This window comes from Podarcis pityusensis (genome assembly GCF_964106645.2).
Source record: "Podarcis pityusensis genome assembly, chromosome: 12".
NCBI lineage: Eukaryota > Metazoa > Chordata > Lepidosauria > Squamata > Lacertidae > Podarcis > Podarcis pityusensis.
Genome location: NC_138037.1, coordinates 24,298,253 through 24,322,356, shown reverse-complemented (window position 1 = coordinate 24,322,356; position 24,104 = coordinate 24,298,253). Strand labels below are relative to the sequence as shown.

The 24,104-nt window shown below is 42.0% G+C and overlaps 1 protein-coding gene and 1 long non-coding RNA gene across 2 annotated transcripts in view; one reads left to right on the top strand and one right to left on the bottom strand.

Moving 5' to 3' along the window:
* LOC308459309 overlaps positions 1-24,104 on the bottom strand; it is a 48,366-nt gene that overhangs the window by 8,550 nt on the left and 15,712 nt on the right. The window lies entirely within an intron of this gene.
* On the top strand, positions 427-23,069 carry SLC39A12 (solute carrier family 39 member 12). The gene is made up of 7 exons (XM_080976097.1): positions 427-805; positions 3,875-4,220; positions 6,430-6,558; positions 13,711-13,808; positions 15,092-15,320; positions 22,006-22,182; positions 22,679-23,069. The coding sequence occupies exons 2-7, from the start codon at positions 4,023-4,025 to the stop codon at positions 22,817-22,819; spliced, it is 972 nt and encodes a 323-aa protein (XP_080832223.1). The 5' UTR covers positions 427-805; positions 3,875-4,022; the 3' UTR covers positions 22,820-23,069.

Sequence of the window (24,104 nt, the reverse complement as noted above, 5' to 3'; positions counted from 1 at the left end):
AAAGTAGAACCACTCAGGCAGGAGATATTGATTTGAACGTATTGCAGAACAACCCACTTCCCCAAAAAGATGGGAGACTTTTTGCAAGAAAGAATTTTTTGGGGGGGAAATGTACTGGGAAGAGTGGGATAACATTGGCATTAACCCAACATCATCTAACCTCCCTGCAAGCAAATCAGAACGAATGTTTGTTAAATAGCCAATGTCATCTACTCTCCCTGCAAACAAATCAGGATGAATGTTTGCTACCGGTAAATGGGTTGCCTGGAAGGAGCCCAAATAATAAAAATGGATATAGAGGTTTCTTTCTTAAGTTATTCTTACTTTAAGGAGTGGAGGAGGGCCTGGAATCTAGATATTCTGTGAATGAAATAGAAAGCATTTACATTTTCAATACTTTTTTTTCTTCTGCAGGAAAATATCATTTAAAAGATAGAAGTGCTTCTTGATTACTTTATAATTTTTAATGGATAAATTGCTCTGCAGATATGTATCTAACTAGGATATAGTTGCATAAGATATACACTTAAAATAGTTAGCTATATTTTACAATGTACTTTCTGAAACCTGCCAGGAAGAACTTGTACAAAATGTCTATCCACCTCCCTTGTTACCTTAAGTACAACTCTCTCCATAGCAACCAGAAACTTTTCAAAGCAGGAATAAACTAATCCTCTCTGGCTTGCAGAGCAGAGCCAAGGAATTTAAAAAACACTGGGCTTCCCAGCAGCTTAATACTTTGAGGGATTCAAAAGGCCACAAAGCTAAAGATACACAGTCCTCCCTTTTATCCCCCAGAGCAAAGGTAAGAGGAGAGAATTCAAGATGGGGGTTTCCTTCTAACATTTTTTCAGTTTTAAATCCTTTCCTGGTGCCACCCTAAAACTAAAACTATTTTTAATCATCAAAAGCCCTTTTTCAACATCCACACAGTTGTTAATTTGCCATCTGACTGTACGCCAGGCACTGTTTTGGCAGGCATTATTAGCTGCTTCTACTTTTATAGCTTCTTAGCACTGCTTTATTTCGCAATGAAACCTACATTCTTTTACAGTAAATCAGGTCTGATGTTGTGTATAATAGGCATGAATGCTGTATGGATGATGCTTCCAGTAAAGGGATGCATGCATACATTGATGTGTTTGTTTAGGGAAGCTTTTAATATTTAATTTTTTGCTGGAAGCCACCTAGAGTGGCTGGGGAAACCCAGCCAGATGGGCAGGGTATAAATAATAAATTATTATTATTATTATTATTATTGGCTACAGTAGGCCAAACTTCCTATTTCAAAGCAAAAGTTTGTCTTTTGATACAGAAGGTATATTGTATTGGGATGAAGGACATTTTATGAGCGATGTCCTTTGCCAGTGCTTTTTTTTCTAAAAAAATGTTTAGGGGTACTGTCATTTTCCTACTCATATTTAAATACTGCCCCCCAATGAGGCCAAACTTAGGGGTATGCTTCCCCCTGCGTCCTCCCAGAAAAAAGCGATGTCCTTTGCGGTATCTGGAATTAGATATAGAATAAATTGTATGTCTATAGGAGTTTCCTGGCATGGGCACAAGCGAATCTTCATACATTTCTAATCATGTTTTGATAAAATTACATATTTGCAAGGTTCTTTTCAGCATGATGAGAACATTAATAACTTTAAGCAAAATGTGATGTTAGTCTGCTTTTTTTTTTTTTTAACATTTCATTTCCCTCTAATCTCACTGTTTTACATTCTTCACTACCACCACCGTGTGTATGCAAGCTTGCTAATTCAGGATTACACTTCAGGCATCTGATGAAATGGATTGTGGCCCTTAAAAGCTTACGTCTTAATAAATTTGTTAGTCTGTTACGTGCCACAGAATTCTTTGTTCTTTAAATTTAGAGAAAGAATGGTTTTGGATAATGAAAAGTTCACTGGTGTGATTTTTTTTCTGCAGGGAGGAAAACTGCATGCAACTAGAAGCAGGTGTTTCCTCACATTTTAAAAGTATTTGTGTCTGTTTTTGGCAGTGGGTGTGTAGGTACAAACAATAAATGAATTTTAAAAATGATGTCATGCTCTATGGCTTAACTGCTAAACAAGAAGTGTGGAGTCAACCTCGTCTGAAAATCATACTTGTTGGTCCTCTTACATGGAAACTCATCTTCTGTCTATAGATGTGTAGAGACTACCTGTTTTTTTAAAAAAAATGAGGAGGCAATGACATTCTACAAACGTGCAATGACATACTATCTTAAATAAGTGTTGTACAAGTGTTTGTACAGGTTCTATTTTGATGAAAACAACATGACAACTGTCTTCACTTTGTCTTTGGTTCTGAGGCCAATAAAGATAATCTTAAGTCCAATGTGAATCCAGTGTGTATTGTAGTGGTTAGTGTCAAGGCTTCAGGGAATCCTATCCCTTTTACGGTGGGATGCCAAGAAGTGGAAAAACAAAAAGAGTTCTTACCAGGTAGTTTATTCAATATTCAAAGAGAGAGACTAAGGAATGCGGTCTCTCTTAGTAAATGGCATTGCTCCAAGTAAAGTTCCACCACATCAGTTTCCCCTATTCTACGTCACCCCTGCGCTGACTGACCTGTGCTTTCTGCCTTTGAGTTTTCTGTTCTACCACCCTAAAGGCACACCTTGTTCTGGGAGAGTAGGGGTCAGGAATGCTTTCAAGAGACACTGAGTCTGTTAGCTGTCTCTCCCCTGGTGCTTCTTCTTCCTGCTATTCCCCAATATTTCCCAGCTTCTCCCCTCTGTAGCCTCTGAACCTTCTGCAAACCACTGTTCTAAATCAATACTATCCTCCTCTTCTTGGGAAGGTGCTGGAATGGGGGGCACGGTTCCCACCATTCCACCTCAGTCCAGCCCCTGACAGTGTGTATGACAAGGAGAATCAAATTCAAATCCCCACTCAGTCATGAAGCTCATTGGATGATCTAGGGCATATAACTTTCTCACAGCCTAAGCTAAGGATAGTTGTGAAGATAAACTGGGATGCAATTTCATGTATGCTGCCTTGAGCTCCTTGAAGGAAAGGTGAGACATAAATGTAATACATAAAGAAACTGGATGTTGCAGTATTATGTGTGTTTGTGGGAAGGGCAGAGCACTAGAACTGCAGTGACTGAGAAGTTATGATGAGGTGGTGTTCTGGACTGTACCACTCAGTCTGTGGGTGGGTGATCACATTTTTAATACAGTCCTATGCCTTTGCGAATAGAAAACCAGCACAACAAAGTGCTGGAATAGTGTTCTTCACCTTCTCTCATTTAGAAACATTCAAATCCAGAATACACACCTACAGTTTGAAGCTGTGTAGTGCAGAATACAACCTCATTCTTCCATAAATGTAGACCAAAGCAGAGATGCTTCAACACAGGTAAAATAGAACCTGCTGTTTTCTATTAGTTCAGAGGCTCATAGGTTCAAGCTCTTTGTTGTGACTGGAAGTAACTGGAAACTGGTACGTATGTACACTTGCAGAGCTCTTATACTAGTATGCAATCTTCATTGAATTTTCCTAGTCCTCCTGACATTATGCAGTGAAAGGGAAACATAAAACCTTTTCATAAACTTATCACAGAAGCCTACCATTATCAAATTGGTTAATGAAGAATGGAGCAATTTACTACAAGGATTTTATTATTGTTGTTGGGGATGGGGGAGAGGAATGATCCATTTGAGTCACCCTTTTACTTTGTAATGCTACTGAACCATTCTACCCACAGTCGACTTAGCTTCCTGCTGTTTCCCTGCAGACCCCCACATTGTTCAGAAACAGCTTGTTGCTGCAAATCAGCTTAGCCAACCATATAAATCCTTCCAAACATATTGCAGCCACTCTAATTGAGGGTTCCCCCCTTTATTGTATAAATTCTTCAGGTTTCAAGTTTAAAGCTGTGAACTGCAAACCAGAATTCAACACCACCAACGCAAACACAGACTACGGGAGGAAATATGTTTCCTGACTACCTGTCTCATTCTTTGGATAGCATCTTTGACTTTTATATTTGGACCAAATACTGAAGGAATGCATCCTGATAAAGAACTGAAGGAAGACAACAGCTCTGCCTCTCACCACAGGTATCTGAAAGTTGATTTAGGTATCATGTCAGTTAACAACTATAGTGAACACCACCAGAACCAAAGAGGAGAAATTATCAAGAAAATACTGGAGAGAACTTTATGTCCCCAAAGGATTGGGGGGGTGCAAGAGGACTGTAATCTGGTCAGTGAGTCAAGTGGTAAATGGAAAATTGTATGGATAACTTAGTAAGCACAGCATTTTCATGTGATTCACTTCTCATCTCAGCAAAGAAGGATTGTGTTGCTATTTATATATTTATTCATTTTATATGTTGTTTTCAACAGATGTACTATATTCTTCAGGTACATGTGTACATTTATTTGTTACCATTTAGTTTTTTTCTGCTTCAACTGTAACACTTACATATACACTAGAAAGGGATTCACAAACACTAAAATGGTTCTCTGGAACTTCCTAAGCTATTTATTTTGCAGAGCTAAATATATAACCAAAATTATCTTAGATCCATTTGCCATTTCCTGCAAGCCTCAAGTTCAAAATGTTGGTAATGTGCCAGTGATTCAGATTAACAGTCTTTTAGAATGTCATTCAAATAAATGGTATTTGGATGAATAGGATCTCATCTAGTTGGGCCCTTAGAGTATACTGCCTATTACAAGCATGTCCTTTCTGTCTGTCAGATTTTGGAGGGTATAACACCTGTTCTTAGACTTTTTAAAAACCAATGTAAGACAGTGTTTAGAGCAAGGGGGCATTAAATATGTGGCTGAGAAGGGGCATGATCTAAGGAGAGCCCCAAGGGCCAGAGTTCTGAAGGGCTGCATTTGGTCCCCAGAACTAAGGTTCCCCACTGCTGGTATAGAGCATTTAGACATGGTAAGGGGTGTGGCCATAGAAGCTAACTCCTAGGGGCCAAGGGGTCTTCGCTCCCCCAATAAAATATTTGAGGGGCCTGGGTCCCCCCCAAAGTTGATGGGTATTGCCATTCAAATAGTGTGCATGTGCCGCATCATGTGATTGATTATGCAGGGTGGGGCTTACCCCTCCTATTTTATTCAAGGGGGCACCATTGGGTGTGGCTGAGGAGCAGGTGGGAAACACAGGTTCAAATTCCAACACAGCTATGAAGTTTACCAGATAGCTTTCAGCAAATTCTTCTTCTGCTGCTTAAGCATTAGATATTAACTCCCAAAATGAAACAATAAAGAAAGACCTCATCACACAGTTTTTCTACCTCACTACTGATGCCACTTCCAGAACTCTGCATCATAACCTAACACCATGGCTCCTAAAACGGTAGTAGCCAGGAAGTGGTAGCTGTGGTGAAAAAAGCAGGTACAAGAGTAATTGGGGTGAAGTCTAAGGAGAGGAAAGGAAGGAGGTCAGCACCAATTTTCAGCCCAACAAACAGAGATAAACTTAAAGGTGCTTGAACAAATTGCTTCTGTTTACAGAACCTCTCCAAACTGCTAATGCATTTTGAGTGTGGTATATTCTTCATCAGAGGTAATAACCAATTGTTCCCTTCTGGGAAGGGAGAAAATGAAGAAGCGATGAATCATAATTGCATTTGCACATACTTTGCATGTGGTAAGTCCCTGGTTCCAATTTTATGTGTTTGTTTTTCATTTAAAGATCAAGGAGCAGGCGGTATGAGAAAATGGTGCCTGAGTCCGTGAAGAGCTACTTTAAGCCAGAGTGGGCAATACTGAGTTTAGAAGGACTTGATAAAAGGCAACTTCTTTTAAAGAGTTTTTCTTTTTAGGCACAGCAAAGGGTTCTGACGAGGAGCAGTGGAGGCTGATCCATAAGGGCAAATGGATAGGATTGCCATATTTCAAAAAGTAAAAACCAGGACACCTAAAAAGATGTTGACTTGTCTAAGAAATTCCTCCCCAGAAATTAATTTCACCTTTGAAATCCCCATAATGTCTGGAAAAATCTGGATATATTGCAGCCCTACAACCTGCTCCAGCAACGTAGTTCTGCCTTCAGCCAACCTGCCTTCTTATTTATGATTAGTTGCTGCCATCTTCCTCAGCCTCAGCTTTGTCCCTGTAGAACTCAGCAGGGAGCATGATGGTGACAAAACTAGAATTAGTCATTGACTTTGGCTCCACCTACTGTTGGTCTCCTTGCCCTCAGCTCTTATAAGTCCCAATGGACACCAACCACTGATGAAGAGTGTGCTAACAAATTAGAAAACTTGGAGTCTTTCTTTTGGAGTATATCTCTGTTGGCTCATCCAGACTCGCCTGCTTGTTTTGCAGCCAAACTTGCGGGTAACATTCAAGACCTGAGGCAGTAATGTGTACCCTTTCTAATATTAATTGAGATTTGCTGCTGAGCCGTGTTTTAAATTTTATGTGGTTTTTTTTCTTATTCATAGTGCCTTGAACCAGACACTTTGATATTAGTTGCAGGAGGAGATTTAGAAGTCTATTTTAGTGAAGAAGTCTTCCAGAAAATTTCTTCTTTATTATATTACTCATCAAAGAGATATCTGTCCATCAATGTTTAGTCAGAGGAACCAGGATTATAAATTTTACCTAACTAGTATGGTTAATTGAAGAAGCAATAGAGACTTTTCTCTTGGAATGAAACTGAAGATGTAGTGGAATCAATAAGGAAACATTTAAAAATATCTGAATACCAGGTAAAAGTAAATTGAAGGAATGCACAGGTAAAATGATGAGCAGATTATTGTACTGTAGCTAGCTGGTACGCACTCATGCCTAAAATACAATGGCAGCTACAAAGGTGTGATGGGACGATGAGCTGCTTGTGTGTAAAATCCTAGTCCCTCAGAGTTTGGTCAAGTTTGCAAACCTCTGTCTGTAACGGAGCCCCTTAAACATGGCTCCGTCAGTCGCTGGCAGATTCCGACAGTGGTTGCTTTCGGAATCGCTTCCAACATAAAAGCTCCTTAACGGAAACACGTCTTCTGGACTCTCTGCGTGACAGTTTCCGGCGAGGAGTGGGTGTCCCTACAGGAGGTCCTGAAACCTCCCCACTGTTTTCGCTGGAAGTGTCTCTGAGCCATCCCTCCAGCTCCCTTTCCCTCGGCTCAGCTCCTCTCCCCCTACTGGTTCCCTCTTCAGCTGCTGAGTCTCTCCCAACCTGTGTGAGCCCTTTCACTTCCCTTCCTTCCGATGGCAGTTCCCTGACATCCACCTCCCCTCCAGGACCCCCTTCATCCCCTCTCGCCCCCTCCTCTACGGGCGGTGAGGAGGCAAAACCCCGGAATGAACTTCCTTCATCTTCCGATGTCCCGAACACTTCTCTCCACCTGTTGCGGTTCCTGGTCTCGAAGTACTCCTCCTCCTCAGAGTCCATCTCCCCTTCCCCTTCCGATTCCGAGAATCCTTCCAACTCCTCCTCCTCATCGGTGGTCCCAAAGTATTCCCTCCGGAACCTCTCCACAGGCTGAGGTTTCCTTGGGAACCTTTGATGGAACGTTTCTATCAATACCTCGTCATTGATATCTTCTGCCATTACCCAAGTGTTTTCTGACTCCGGTTCTCCTTCCCACGCTACCAAATACTCCACCTGATCCCCCTTCCACCTGGCGTCGAGGATTTCTGCCACATGGCTGCTGCATTCCCTTTCTTCTATGACCGGTCCCCGAGTGGCCATCCCTTCTCGTCCCCCCTCATACGGTGACAGTAACGACCTGTGAAATACTGGGTGCAGTTTCATGTGGTTGGGTAACCGGAGCCTGAAAGCCACTGGGTTGACCTGTTGAATGACCTCAAAGGGACCCAATCTCCTGGGTCTTAATTTCTTACAACCTCCTTTGAACGGCAACCCTTGGGTTGACAGCCACACCCTATCTCCCACCCTTATGGTTTCACCTTCCCTTCGGTTCTTGTCTGCCTGCCTCTTGTATTCTTCCTTCGCCCTTTCTAAGTTGAGTTGGAGCTGACGATGGATTGCTTCCATTTCTTCTACAAAATGCTCGGCTGCCGGGACACCCCATCTCTCCCCTTCTCCCCCTGGGAAAGCCCTGGGATGACACCCATAATTAGCCAAGAAGGGGCTCATCCCTGTGGACACATTCTCGGCATTGTTGTAGGCAAATTCCGCCAGCGCCAACTTTTCTACCCAGTCATTCTCTCTGTCATTGACATAACACCTCAGGTATTGCTGGAGGACCCCGTTTGCTCTTTCCGCCTGCCCGTTGGTTTCAGGGTGCCGGGCAGTCGAAAAGTTGACCTCCACCTGCAGTAAGCTCATGAGCTTCCTCCAGAACCTGGAAGTAAATTGTTTTCCTCGGTCTGAGACCACCCTCAATGGCACCCCGTGCAACCTAAAAATGTGTTCTACAAATAACTTCGCTGTCTCTTCCGCCGTGACTGCATGCGAGCAGGCTACAAAGTGGCACATCTTTGTTAGTAGGTCTACCACCACCATGATGGCTGTTTTCCCCTTGGACTTCGGCAGATCAGTCATAAAATCTATCGACACTGCCTCCCAAGGTCTTTCTGGGGTTGGTAAGGGTTCTAATAGCCCCGCCGGTGCCCGCCTCTCCCCTTTGGCTCGCTGGCATTGCTCACACCCTCTTACATACTCCCGTACATCTTCCCTCACCTTAGGCCACCAAAATTCCCTGGTGACCAACCACATGGTTTTGTGTTGTCCAAAATGCCCCGCCGTGGGGCTGTCGTGCAACTGCTTGAGTACCCTCCCCCTTAAGTCTCCTTCAGGGATATACAGTGCCCCTTTGTAATACAAAGCTCCATTTCTTTCCTCGAAACCCCCTGGTTCCTCTCCCTCACCCCTAAGACCTCTGAGCTTATTCTGGGCGTATTCATCATTCTCTGTTTCCTCTACCAGTTCTCTTTGTCCCACCAATGCCGCCCCACACACCCAGCGGTCCTCTGGAATGACATGTCTCTCTTCGGGTGCTCCCTCCCCCTCCAAATATTCAGGTTTGCGTGAGAGAGCGTCCGCCCTAATGTTCTCTGGGCCTGGCACGTAACAAATCTCAAAGTTAAATTTGGAGAACTCCTGGGCCCATCTCACTTGCCGTTGGTTGAGCACTCGTGCCGTCCTCCAATACTCTAGGTTCTTGTGGTCAGTGCACACTTGCACCTTATGTTGTGCGCCAATTAGCAGGTGCCTCCATCTCCGGAACGCCTCATGAATGGCTAGTAGTTCTCGGTCATACACCGTGTAGTTCCTCTCGGATTTGTTCAGCTTTCGCGAAAAAAAGGCACACGGTCTCCACTCTGACTCCTCCTTCCCTGGCTGCAGAAGCACCGCCCCAATCGCTCTGTCTGATGCGTCAGTTTCCACTCTCATCGGTTTTTGTAAATCCACATGCAGGAGTTGTTGTTCCGAGGCGAAGGCCCTTTTTAGTTCCTCAAATGCTCGCTCCGCCTCCTCAGTCCAAACGAACTTCTTCTTACTGCTGAGACAGTCCGTAATGGGCGCCGTCAGGTGGGCAAAGTTTCGGATGAACTTACGATAGAAGTTCCCAAATCCTAGGAACCTCTGCACATCCTTCCTTGTTTTGGGTGTTTTCCATTCCAGCACCGCCTGGACCTTGCCGGGATCCATGGCCAATCCCTTGTCTGACAGGCGATACCCCAGGAATTCCACCTCCTTGGTATGAAACTGACACTTCTCCAGTTTCACCCACAGCTGGTTGGCTTGCAGCCTGCTCAACACTTCTCTGACGTCTCTCACATGCTGCTCCTCATTCTCAGAATACACCAACACGTCGTCTAAGAAGGCCACACAATTCTTGTAAAGCAAAGGCCCCAGGACGTGGTTCATAAACGATTGAAAGCACGCGGAGCCTCCTTGTAGGCCGAAGGGCATAACTAAATATTCAAATGCCCCCAAAGGGGTGAACATGGTGGTTTTCCATTCATCCCCCTTCCTTATTCGTATCAGGTTGTACGCCCCCCTTAGGTCCAGTTTAGTAAAAATCTTTCCCTTCCTGACCCTTGTCAAAATGTCGTCAATCCTGGGCATAGGGAAAGCCACTGGTTCTGACACTGCATTTAAGGCCCTGAAGTCACACACAAGCCTCGGCTTGTTCGTGTTTTTTTTATCCACAAAAAACACTGGGCTGCCCCCCACCGCCCTGGACTCTCTGATGAACCCTCTCTTCAGGTTCTTGTCAATGAACTCTCTTAGCTCCTGCATCTCTCTGTCTGACATGGCGTACAGCTTGCCTACAGGGAGCTGTGCCCCAGGGAGTAAATTGATTTGACAGTCAAAGGGTCTATGCGGGGGTAGTTGGTCAGCTTCCCTTTCGCTGAAGACGTCGCGGAGATCTGCGTATTGTCGTGGTACCTTCACGTTCTCCGTTACTTCAGTCCCTGCTAGGGTGGCTTGGGCCCCTGCCAAACCCTTTCCCTCTTTGCAGTGTTCTAAGCAATGTGCTGAACCAAAAGAAACCACTCTCTGATGCCAGCCCACCAGCGGATCATGTAACGCTAGCCAGCTCATCCCCAATATAATGGGAGCTCCTCCCAAGGTGGCCACATTAAACGCTATCAGTTCGGTGTGCCTTGCCACCTTCATTATCATTGGGACGGTCTGCAAGCTGACTTCTCCTCCCAACAGCTCCCTGCCATCGATCGTGGTCACCTGCAGGGGGTTGCTTAAAGGGATCGTCTGTATCTGGTGTTCAGCTGCAAACTCTTTGCTCATGAAATTGCAGGAGCTGCCTGAGTCCAACAGCGCCTTTATCTTTAGAGGGTGTCCGTTTGGCAGCTCTAGCGCCACTTCTATCACTAGGGCGGGTTTAGGAGGTTCTGGCGTGGGCACTTTCACTGCTCTTTGGCCTGGCTGCTGTGCCCCGACGGTGGCAGCCAGGCGTTGGCTTTTACTTGCTCCGGTATTTCTTCCTCTCTTCCCTCCACAGCTCCTACCATCCCTTGCCATTCCTTCCTCTGGGGGCAGACTCTGGCAAAGTGACCTGGCTGTTGGCAGAGATAGCATTTCCGGGCGCCTTTTCCCTCCTTCTTTCCCCCCTCACTGGGCTTTGAAACTGCGCGCGCGCGCGCGCGCTGTTCCGATTTCCATCGGCTCTGCCGGCGGGAAAGTTGGCTCTGGAATGTCTGGAATGCGGAACTCCTTCCAACGTTCCCCCTTCCCTTCCCGCCTCTCCAATGCTCTCGCCTCCTGGCGCGCTCCTATGGTCAGCGCTGATTTGGTCAGCTGGTCCATAGACTCCGCCCTGGGCGCCCGGGAAAGTTCGTCTTTCACAGCCGAAGAAAGCCCTTCTTCAAAGAGCATTTGAATGGGTTCCGCCGATAGATCCCACCCCAATTTATGGATCAACATGGTGAACTCAGTCCAGTACTCACGGACAGATCGGCTCCCCTGTTTGCAAGCCATTAACTGTCTGCGGACCACTCCCTGTTCAATATCGCTGGAAAACATCAGATCCATGGCGCGAAAGAACTTCATCGTGTCCTTTAGGACGTCACTATTCGCTGCCATCAGGGGTCTAACCCAGTCTCTCGCCCCCTTTTCAAGATGCCCAATCACGAAAGCCACTCGTGATTCCTCGTCAGGGAATTCATCAAACTGCAGATTGAGGGCATATTGCATCTCTGTCCGAAAGCCATGATAGTCTTTGGGCTCCCCCCCAAACTTCTGCACCAATCCTGGTACCTTTCTGACGAGCTGGGTGTCTTTCCCCTTTTTGTCTGCATCCTGAGCCCTCCTCTCCTCAAGCCTCGCCGTCTGCAGCGCTAGCTGGACCTCCAACACCCGGTACCTTTCTTCCAGGCTTGGACCCGCTCCAGCTCCTGCTTCTCCGGTTCCGGCTGGGTTGCTCATGATGCCTTCTCCTGCACAAGCTGCTCACGGAGACTGTCGGAATGCTGTGATGGGACGATGAGCTGCTTGTGTGTAAAATCCTAGTCCCTCAGAGTTTGGTCAAGTTTGCAAACCTCTGTCTGTAACGGAGCCCCTTAAACATGGCTCCGTCAGTCGCTGGCAGATTCCGACAGTGGTTGCTTTCGGAATCGCTTCCAACATAAAAGCTCCTTAACGGAAACACGTCTTCTGGACTCTCTGCGTGACAGTTTCCGGCGAGGAGTGGGTGTCCCTACAGGAGGTCCTGAAACCTCCCCACTGTTTTCGCTGGAAGTGTCTCTGAGCCATCCCTCCAGCTCCCTTTCCCTCAGCTCAGCTCCTCTCCCCCTACTGGTTCCCTCTTCAGCTGCTGAGTCTCTCCCAACCTGTGTGAGCCCTTTCACTTCCCTTCCTTCCGATGGCAGTTCCCTGACAAAAGGGTATTACCTTTTTTTTTTTTTTTACACCATCACTTTTTATTAATTAAAATCACTAAACACATTTGATGGGCAGTGCTGCCCAAACTTCAAGGATATGGTGAAACATGAAATCAACACAAACCAATGAAGTTCATAGAAAATGAAATTTGCTTATCAGCTTTATCAATGAGCTTTTCAACTGTATGTACTGTAGATGAAAAGCAGTGGCAAAAGTGGGCATGAACTGGAAATTTAGAATGCTGGCCAAACCTTGCATTATTTTCCAGAAGAACCTCATCCATTTTATGTCTGTCAGTATGGGGCAAAATCGCCACAGCAATACTGTAGTTGGAAATGTATTCAAAATATCTTTTCCTGAGGCTGGAGTTCTATGGATCAACTCTCTGCCAGTTAATCTGTTTTATATCTGGCTGCTAAAAGGTTTGTGAATTGCTCAGTATCTAAAGTGAGTAAAATAGCTTTCTTTTATATAAGAAAATTCTCCTTGATTAAACATTCAATTTAAAGGCCAATTTGCAGGTTCCTTTAGACTGCATGTGATCATCACAAAACAAGAAGCAGGATTATTAAACTGGCTGTTAGAATTAATATATGTTGCTGTTGAACAACAGCCACAAGCCTCATTCTCCCCCCAACACCAGAAAAATGTAGTTTCCCCAAAGTCTGGGTGCCCACAATGATACTACTGTATTTAATAGATGTTGCAGCAGCTAGCAAGCATTCTCATTGTAGCCATCCTGAAATGGTAACAGATAGTTTCAACAGTAGAGAGGCCACACTCATTTGTACCTGCAAGAATTTGTACTCCTGTACTTCTGAATTCTAAACTCTGTGTTCATCACTACTTCTAACACACATAGTTTGTACTTTTGCATTGTAGACTGACACTCCTACAGATGACCCATTTATTGCGCATTCATTTTGGTTTTCTTGCACAAAGCTTACGTAGAAATTAGACTATCTGGTCTTTATTAAGCATTCATCCTGATTTCCTTGAATGGTGTTTATATACCTTTCCACTAATCATTCATTCACCCCACACTTCTAAGTGCATTTCCTTGTCATTTTGCTAACAGCAATAAGTCTGGTTTGTTTTTGTTTTTGTTTTTAAAAGCACAACTGGATTTGTTGTGCTAGGGCAGCACAGCACTTTAATCCATTTTAATTGTTCAACTTGAATGCTTCTTGCAAAATACACTCAGTCAGGAGACAACTTTAAGCCCCATCTATGAAAATGCTCTCATGTGTCTTTTGAATATCATTATTTGTACTACAGTGTGATTAAGTTAATTAAATGTTACCGTATGTTTGTATATTTACTTCTTCTTTTTAACATCCTATGACCATTTTGGTGAATGGTGGTAAAGGAATCTCTTGATAAATAATACATTAAAAATATTCATCCACAGTGTGTACACATAAGTGTTCTGGAAAGGAAAGCTGCTTTTCTGAACATTAGTGGTGCTGATAAAAGTACCATTCCCCAGCAGGGTGCTGCCATTCTCAGGTTGGCCCTGCATGGAATCTGCCTGACTAAAACATGTTTACCTTCACCATAATTCTTTATGCAATGTATTTTCCATTCTTCAAACAGTATTAATGAACTCCATATAACAGGTAGATTTCCAAATATATCTTTGCTTTCATATCTTTGGCTGGGGCTGATGAGAACTGGAGTCTATTATCTGGAGAGCCTCCTCTCTGTACTATAGTTTAACCCTCATAGAATCATACCCTCAAACCAGGTAAACTGTAGTCAGGGTGAAATCAAACTGGCTTATCTACGGGATTAAATTGGCAGGAATAAGACAAAAAACAAGATTTACATGGTTTCTAGCTTGACTAGTAATTCTGAAAGCATCTTTAGAGAGAGCCATTTTTTCTAAACACACTTTATTCTTGTTTCTCTTAATTGCCTCATTAATGACATGAGCATCTTCCTTTGAGAAAGTAATTGCTAAGAGTGATATATTTCATGCTGTTACTAAATTTTATCTTCTGTTTTTCACACTTACATAAAAAACATTATTTGTCACTAGTAACAGATGGTAGCAGTTTTTGCTACTGCTAATTAATTTAAGAAACAAAATTTTCTTCCTTCAGATAAAATGCCATACAATTAGGCCATCAATTTTCAAGAAAATAGTTGATAAAATAAAAGCCATTAGAGACCAACTAAGTTTGCATGAAAAGTCAGAAGAAGTGTGCATGCACATGAAAACTTATACCCAGAACAAACTTAGTTGGTCTCTAAGGTGCTACTGGACAATTTTTAATTTTTTATTTATTTATTTTGATACAATATGTTATTTTTCAGGAATAAAAAAGTGGTATGACTTTTAATCCATTCTCCACCTTGTCTCATTTCTCACTATTTAACAGCACAATGATTGCATATACTATTTTTTAATGTTTTGAATGAGCATCAGGATAACAAAAGTACTGGTTCTATCACCTTCTCTCTACTTGTTGTGTTGTGTTGTGCTGTGTTGTGCTGTGCTGTGCTGTGCTGTGCTGTGCTGTGCTGTGCTGTGCTGTGTTGTGTTGTGTTGTGTTGTGTTGTGCTGTGCTTTGTTTCATCTGCCTTACATCACAGTCTTGCCTAATCCTCCCAGTATATATGAGCTCTGACCTATGGTTTGTACCCTGGGTCAGGCAAAAATCCTATTTAATGGAAATGCTGTTGAAATTCATGGAACTTACTTTCACCTTATGAAGTGCTTCTTTGCCCTTTTCTTTATTTGACAATTGGATTTTAAAATCTGAGCTTTCAAGTTAATTTAACAACAGAAATGCAAGAATTATTTTTAGCATTGCTTTCATCTTTTCTTCTATAGAATATGGCTATAGCACTCTTGCAGTTTTACTTATGACAATTGGATCTATGTTTGGCACAACTCTCATTCTATTTAACTCCTGTCAAGAATGTTATACCTTCATTTTACAGCTATTTGTGGGGTTAGCTGTAGGAACTCTTTCTGGAGATGTCCTACTACATCTTATTCCACAGGTAATATTTGTATTTCCTTAAGGTTCAGTTCTTGCACATTAAAACTGCTGATTCCTTCCCCAAATGAACACATTCTACACATGCACTAAACTTCAGTATTTTATGATTTGCCTAGATGCAAGGCAGAATTTGAGTATTTTGTAAGTCAGGTAAGAGGGAGACTCAAGAGAGAGGGGGCCCCTGACTGGTAGGTTTTTGTTTTTGGGATGTTATTGCTTTATTACATTGTATCACACTTTTGTTTAATATTGTATTTTTATTTCTCAGTTTCATTGTTATGTTGTATTTTTTTGTTTTCTAAAACTATTTAGAGATGATTTTAAGTATTAAGCAGTATACAAATATATGAAATAAATGGATGTGAAAAGAACTATACAGAAATGTGGAATTGTCCTACCTCCACCATTAATTGATCCAGAGTCCCTCCCCATGTGGAGGAAATCTCCACATAAATCAGCATGGGTTGAAAGCCTTTCTCTATGCCATCCAAATAGTTGAATGACAGGGAAGCATTGCTGCTATAGGTGGCAGGAAGTGTAGACATGGTGCGTGAGGCTATCCCATTGTTTCAAAACATGTGAGGGGTACATGTGAGCTTCCCACTTGTTATACCTCACTTGTTTATATCACACTACCTATATTTATCATTTTTCTTACACAATAATGCAATCTTCAGTTTATCATGCTGCTGCATTGTAGGACACATCTTCCACTACTAGTTCCACAAGAGTTCATTGAACCACACTGATACAAATTCACTCCTGGTTCTCTGGATTATAAGAGTATAACTTGTCATTAAGCACTTGAAATGGCAATTCTACCTCTATGTATTGATGGTAACATCACCACAAGTTAAGACAAAGTGTAGGTACATCAGTAACTACAACCCATACTTAATATTTATTAACTCAACCAGGATGTTTAAGGATTGCAATTCCCTTAAGTTATTTTTAAACATTGCCCTTAATTTTTTAAATATAGAATCAGAATATGTTGACATTAAAACATTTCCTGTAATTAGCGAGTGCCTCCAAGAATTCTGCAATGTAACAATGCAAGTATATTCCTTACAGGCAAGGAGGACCAAGAGATAAAACCTGCCCCATGTATTAAATGGATTGTTGATGATGAACTAGGACATAGTTTTATCTTCAACAATTGGAAACACACCAAAAGGAAAATGTGCAAAGAAAAATGATTTCTCTCTGCCAAATCTTCTAAAGCACACCATGAGGACAATGATCACAAACTAAACTGGCCTACAGTGCAATTAGTATATGTATATCTACATCAGGCTTCCTCAACCTCGACCCTCCAGATGTTTTTGGCCTACAACTCCCATGATCCCTACCTAGCAGGACCAGTGGTCAGAGATGATGGGAACTGTAGTCTCAAAACATCTGGAGGGCTGAGGTTGAGGAAGCCTGGTCTACATGGAAGTAAGTCCTTCTGACTTCAGTGAGGCTTAATCCCAAGCTTTTGTGTACACGATTGCAACCCTAATGATTTCAAACAAATTTAGTAAAATAAACTACCATTAATATATTAATATGTGTAAAACTTTATCAAGAACTGGGGGCTGCATCCCTGCTTGCTTTATTTGCCAAATCCACTTAACCTTCTCACCAAAGCCACCCACTCCTTCCTTCATACCTTGCCACAGGCACCCCCAATCTCCTTACTCCTTGACAAAGACACCCCCATCACTGTACTCCTTCTTCAAAGCTACCTTCCTTCCTTTAAACCTTGCCAAAACTACCACCTCTCCCCTCCCCTTAGTTCTATTAAAACCTCCACTTCGTAGCCTGGGCTACCCAACTGCCTGGCTGCTCACTGACTGGCCTGGGCTGCTGTTCCTTCGCAAGCCTTGGATACCCACCTGCCCACCCACCAGCCTGATATGAATGCTGCTAATTAGATGGAGACACAAGCAGTTTCAAATACACATGTAACCATGTGGACAGGGCCCATGATCAACCAAACTATTGCTGTCAGGGACTGGCAGGGCTCTGACGAGCGTGTGACGAAGGCAGGGGAACTGGAGGCTGATTCAGGAGAGGGGGCCAGTGATTTATGTGGTTTGGGGTTCTGGGGTTAGCAGTTTGAAAGCACGCCAGTTCAAGCAGATGAACAGGTACCAATGTGGTGGGAAGGTAAACAGCGTTTCCGTTTGCTCTGGTTTCTATCACGGTGTTCTGCTGTGCTAGAAGCAGTTTAGTCATGCTGGCCACATGACCAGCATGTTTGTCTGTGGACAAACGTCAGCTCCCTTGGCCTGAAAGCGACATGAGCACCGCAACCCCATAGTAGCCTTTGACTGGACTTAACAATCCAGGGGTTCAGTTCTCTTTCCATACTACATAATCACATTCTATGCTACCCATCATGGCTATAAAATGACATTTTCCCTTAAATTATGGGTATTAGGGGTGGCTAAACACAGCTTATAGAGCATATCTGCCCACCAATATTTTGTCACTTAAAAAAACCAACTGCCATTTTTCATCCCACCCTGCGATTTCTTGATGCCATAAGCTTTTTTGTGAAACCTTAAGGACTTAAATTTTGACCATTTAAAAAGAAAAAATAATTTAATTTCACAACTCTCAATTCTCATTACAAAATTTTGATCCAGGAATCAAAGCTATATTTTGATTCAGAGGTAAAAATGAATCCTAGAGATTCAGGATTGCCATCTTACAGCACAAATGTATGCATGGATTGGATTGCAATCTTAATGAAGGATGCTTAAAATTTGGGTTAAGAGAACCTCCCCCGCCACACACACAACATATCTCTGTCATGTAATACCTTGAACCTTGCAGAAGGAGCCAGATACACGTCATATTTTTCAGTATTTTTATCCATAGAGGTATATGTATTTTTATTGATTGTACCACTGCAACTGCTTTTACCTATTTATTGTGCTTTACGTTTTGTTCTTAGAGTCATTTTAAAACTCTGAGCTCCTCTGAAAGTCTTTGAACTAATGGAGCAGGATGAATTAATGTATAACTAGGGATGGAAGAGAAATTTGATTCAGTTCCCACTTAAAGGGATCTAATTCATACTTTCATACTTTCAAAAACACTATGTGAACCAAAACAGAACCATCCTTTAGTAATTCTCTGAATTTTGCAATTCAGTTCTTCAGCCAAGTAATGTGTACCAAAATATACACATATTATTGAAGATAATATACAAAAATGAATTATATTAGGGAAAACTATGTTGTAAAAACGTGTACATTAGGAGAAATTTACACAAAGAACCTGATGAATTTTCAAAAGGATATATTTTTAAAAATCATAAACTGATGTGGAAATTTGGTGAAATTAAGACTGGAAAAATAAGAAACTGAAATTGACAGATTCACCCATCCCTATGTCTAACTTCATTTAGCCCAGCTGGAAACAAATAGGTATATAACTGCATCTCGTAATGATACGTTTCAGTTTCCTTTAATCTAGGAAATTTCAAAACATGACCCCTAAATGCTCTGGTATGATCCTTAGCAGTCTCCTGGCATATAGGACTTGCTATCCATTTCAGGGATGGCATAATGCTGTCTTTTCTTCAGGGCTAGTTTCCATGCTATTATCTTAATCCATCTTTGGCTGTTTCTGTGCTGTTCAATCATCATACTCTAATAACATAAAACATATATTAGGTAACAGAACAGTAATTTGCTTCAATCTAATTGTGCCTGCATTGGGGATAATTCTAAGAAAGTGTCCTCCTTTATCTCATCATCTCTCTCTGCATCAAAGAAATAGATATGTGAGTTTTTTGCTTTTTTGCAGTTTTGACAGGAAAGGCTTCCAACTTCTGCATTTCTAGTAGCTGAAGAGCAATGCTATGGCCCAGTTTAAGGTTGACAGAGCATACATAGCTACAACTTCTAAGGGTGCTTCCAAACAATGGCTATTTTTAAGTTTTAAATTTAGACTGCACATTTATAGTTGATTAGGTCAACCTCAACAAACCTGCCCAAGCCCCCAAATAGGACTGTTTTGCAAAAAAGAAAGTGACAGGAAAATGTACTGGAAAGCTTGAGATTGCGTTGAAGAATTAGCTAAGCTCCCTGCTAACAAATCAGAATGAATGCTCAATAAACATTCAACATTATCTTATCTCTCCATAAACAAAAGCTCAATAAACAGGTCATCTAGAAGTGACCCAAGAGTTATTGCATTAGAAGTAGAGTGGTTGCACAAGTGGCGCATCTCAAGACTGTGCAACGACTGGTTCCTTTAAGGACTTGTGTAACACCATTTTTCTTATTCAAATGTGGATTTTTACACTAGAACCTCCTTTCCGGCAGCCAGGAGTGAGATATAAATCCCCCAATGGATTGTTACAGGTCCAAGCACTGAATATTTTACCTAAGCCCTAACCCTCCACCTCCTTAAAAAAAATTACTTATTGTGTGGATTTCTTCTGAAATGGATCTAAATTTGCAACTATACATATAAATCAGCTTTAAAAAAGCTCAGTTTTCTATCCTTATATATCTTTTTCTTCTCGGTCTCTTTGCTACCTCTTCTTCTCCAATGTCCTTATTTTGTTCTTATTATTTTGTATTTGGTTTCCATGTAAAGCAACAACCACTTGATTCCCCATTTTAATTTGGGACATGCATTAAGCAGACTTAGCATACTGTCACTTTTTCCAGCTTAAGAAACTGACTACAAGCAGTAGCCATCTATATACAGGTTACTTCCATAAGCACTTATTTTACTATTTTCTATTATTAGCAACTACCCATAGTATGTACAGTGGTACCTCGGGTTACATACGCTTCAGGTTACATACACTTCAGGTTACAGGCTCCGCTAACCCAGAAATAGTGCTTCAGGTTAAGAACTTTGCTTCAGGATGAGAACAGAAATTGTGCTCCGATGGCGCGGCGGCAGCAGGAGGCCCCATTAGCTAAAGTGGTGATTCAGGTTAAGAACAGTTTCAGGTTAAGAACGGACCTCCGGAATGAATTAAGTACTTAACCAGAGGTACCACTGTATATGGAATAGAGTACCATCAGCTGAATGGCTTTTGCTTAATATTGCAGTACTGGTCAATGGTAACAGTGATTTCTGCCTGTTTCTCCATGGTCTATCGTTAGCAAATACAGTAAAGTCATGGAAAACAAATTGTTTTCCATCTAGTCTGGGCTTATTATGGTGCTCAGCAGCCCCATAACCCCTGCATGCCAAAGTACAAAATGTTAAGGCCATTTAGTTCTGTCTTTTACTACAGCCATTACATATACATATACATATACATATACATATACATATACATATACATATACATTACATATACATATACATAATCTATCTCAATAGAACAGTCTCAGATGTGGCATGCTAAGATTTTAACCTAGCTAATGTGCATAGCCATTTTCAAACTTAAAGTGGTAAAGAGAATCTTTTATTTTCGTGGTACTATTGTTCTATGCTCTAATGTGCTTTTCATGATTTTTAAATGGATATACAAGTTGACATCTAGGTTTAGTCTGTAAGTTGGCAAAGAAATCTAGGAAGCCTGCCAATATTACCAAGCGTGAAGAACTACCAGAAAGCTAGGGGGGGTAGGTTCTGAACCAGGTGAGGGTAGTCAATGGGTGGGTCTAAAACCCCTGGTGAGTTAGAGACTTGTTACCTGTTACTTGTGTGATTGATAGATCCAGCTAATCAATGTTGAACCCTAGAAAGTGAGGGAGATAAGATTTGCCCCACTGGCAAGATCCAGTTCCCCATGCCTGCTATAGGTGATCTTTCAGATGACCTTTAAAAACCAATGTGCAAGATCAGAACTGGGTCCTAAGCTTCTAATTCCGAACATGAATCACTTCTTACCAAGCACCTGTAGATCATGTGGGATGTAGTAATATGATTCTGCATCACATTTCCAAGTGAGAAAGATTGGGAATTCAGAGGGAAAGCACGCACATTAACTTTTGTCAGCGAGCCAGGCTGGAACGCTAGGAACTGAGATCCCTATGTAGTTATTTAAAAACAAAATGGGATGTGGGTGGTGCTGTGGTCTAAACCACAGAGCCTAGGGCTTGCCGATCAGAAGGTCGGCGGTTCAAATCCTCGCAATGGGGTGAGCTCCCGTTGCTCAGTCCCTGCTCCTGCCAACCTAGCAGTTTGAAAACACGTCAAAGTGCAAGTAGATAAATAGGTACTGCTCCGGCGGGAAAGTAAACAGTGTTTCCATGCGCTGCTCTGGTTTGCCAGAAGCGGCTTTGTCATGCTAGCCACATGACCCAGAAGCTGTCTGTGGACAAATGCCAGCTCCCTAGGCCAGGAAAGTGAGATGAGCGTCCCAACCCCAGAGTCATCCGCAACTGGACCTAACGGTCAAGGGTCCCTTTACCTTTACCCTTTAAGAACAAATTACAGTACATTACATGCACGTTTACTCAGAAGTAACAAGAGGACATACTCCTTAGTAAGTGCATTTAGGTTTGCGCTGTTATGCAAATATAAAACCTTCTTTGGCCAGAACATACCCTTGCTTCCCCCCAATTCTCAGGCATTCACATAAAGAATGTAAGGGAAAGGTGATTTCAATGTCATATATAGAAATGCTGTAACATTTTGCACAGAAAGGTCCATCTTAATTGTAGCCACTACTGTGAAACAGTACCAGCCTTTTATGGGCTAATTAATGTTTTATGTCTCTCTTCCTCTCCTTAGGAGATTTTGCAGTACTGTTAAGTACAGGTCTTTCTTCAAAGATTGCCATTTTAATGAACTTCTTAAGTGCTCTAACTGCTTTCATAAGACTTTACATTGGCCTTTCAATATCAAAAGATCCTTGCATTAATTACTACACCACACTGACTTTCTGTCAGTGTCCAACAGTTGGATAGCTTAGCTCATAAATATGGCGCTGTACTACTGGATCAAGTCTCTGGATGCTTCTGGACTACTGCTAATTTCGGGTAGGATTCAATTATGTAACAGCAAATGTAGGTTGCACAATTAAAGTTGATTTGCAGCTCTTGTGTACCAAACCCACTTCCAACCAAAATAGGACTTTCTGCTTTTAGGAAAGCGTTCATCAAACACTCTTTTCTTGGAAGGATTCCTTTCAAAACTCTATGCATGTAAACTTCCAGTAATTCTTTATAGTGATGGTGTAACAGCTGAAATCTCGGAACTGTATTTCTCATTTGATGAAGTTGAAAATATGTTCCAAGCTTACTACAGATTTGAATCTTATATTTAGAAACCTTGGGTTTAAAAGTCTTTACTAATGAAGTTTGTCATGTTTCCCATAAGACTCAGCCTGCCCCACCCACAGTCCCAGATATTAATATATTTGGCTCTCTTACTGCTGCCTCATTCTTTTTTTAGCTTCCTGAAATGACTCACATCCAGACACAGAGGCCCTGGTTGATGTTTCTGCTACAGAACCTTGGATTACTATTAGGTTGGTTCTCCGTCTTGCTTCTAACTATATTCTTTCTAACCTTCTCACATTGTACATGGGCATGACTTGTAGGCTGATGGCAATAATGGATCTTCGGATTGCAAGCATTGTTTGCTTTTGGTGCAGAAATCAAGATCACATTGATCTTATGATAGGAAAGAAGGAATGAGATGTCAAGGAGATGAGCAAATATATGACCTTTAGAAGAAATCTGAAAACAGCCTTGTACAGGGAAGCTTTTTAATATTTAATGTTTTATTATGTATAAATGTATGTTAAATGCTGCCCCGAGTGGCCAGGGCAACCCAGTCAGATGGGTGGGGTACATTTAATAAATTATTATTATTATTATTATTATTATTATTATTATTATTCCAACTCATGACAAGTGGCAAGCATGGTAACAGAGGACTGGAGCTAGTGAGCTTGTTCCCATCATGCAGCCTCTGTTCATGTGGCAATTTTGCCGTCATTGTTAGTGCCTGAAGAGGTCTGCTAACTGCGCAGTACAATCCTGTGGATTTCTACTAAGGCTACTAAGCACAAATGAGTTCCTTGGAACATTCCCAAGGAAGTGTGTATATGATTGGTGTGTATAGGCTTACCATGTATGGAAGAACCATGTATGGCAACTTGAGCTCCTTAGCAGAAAGGTGTGATATCAATGTTAAAATAAATAAATATGAAAATGAATTGCACTGTGAAATTGGTCATTACTTTCATTCGGCAAATCACAGTTCCCATGACTCTTCAAAATAAGATCAGAGTAGTATCAAATTAGTGATGAAAATCACAGTTCCCTCTTTTTAATTTGTAACCAATTTGGCAGAATAAAGTATTTTCCAGTATGGTGGGAAAGCAGTAGCTCAGTAACAGAACATGAATGTTCCCAGGTTCGATCTTTACTATCCAGTAGTTTATAGTAGTTTAGTAGTTTATTCTAAGCCCAATCATGAGTCAAATCAGACACCAATGATATAATCGGGTGCACAACTGTGCCAGGCCTCATTGAAGTACTTGAACTCCCAGTTTGATGACTATCAAAAAACTTAAATGCTTAAATAAGAATGGTACATAAGCAAGGTACTGCTACAGGATACAGCAGGTATACAAGAAGCTAAACGCAAGAAAGATGGGAAAGTTGGGAAAGATGGAGGGCACAAGGAGAAGGGGATGACAGAGGACGAGATGGTTGGATAGTGTTCTCGAAGCTACCAGCATGAGTTTGACCAAACTGCGGGAGGCAGTGGAAGACAGAAGTGCCTGGCGTGCTCTGGTCCATGGGGTCACAAAGAGTCGGACACGACTAAACGACTAAACAACAACAACAAACACAAGCTAAGACATTGA

What these genes read in the sequence shown, in the direction of transcription:
- SLC39A12 (XM_080976097.1), top strand. Translation starts at nt 4,023, where the DNA reads ATGCATCCTGATAAAGAACTGAAGGAAGACAACAGCTCTGCCTCTCAC. An exon ending in TTATTCCACAGGTAATATTT is followed by an intron (nt 15,321 to 22,005) that starts GTATTTCCTTAA and finishes ATGTCTCTCTTC; the next exon opens with CTCTCCTTAGGAGATTTTGC. An exon ending in CTTTCTGTCAGTGTCCAACA is followed by an intron (nt 22,183 to 22,678) that starts GTTGGATAGCTT and finishes TTCTTTTTTTAG; the next exon opens with CTTCCTGAAATGACTCACAT.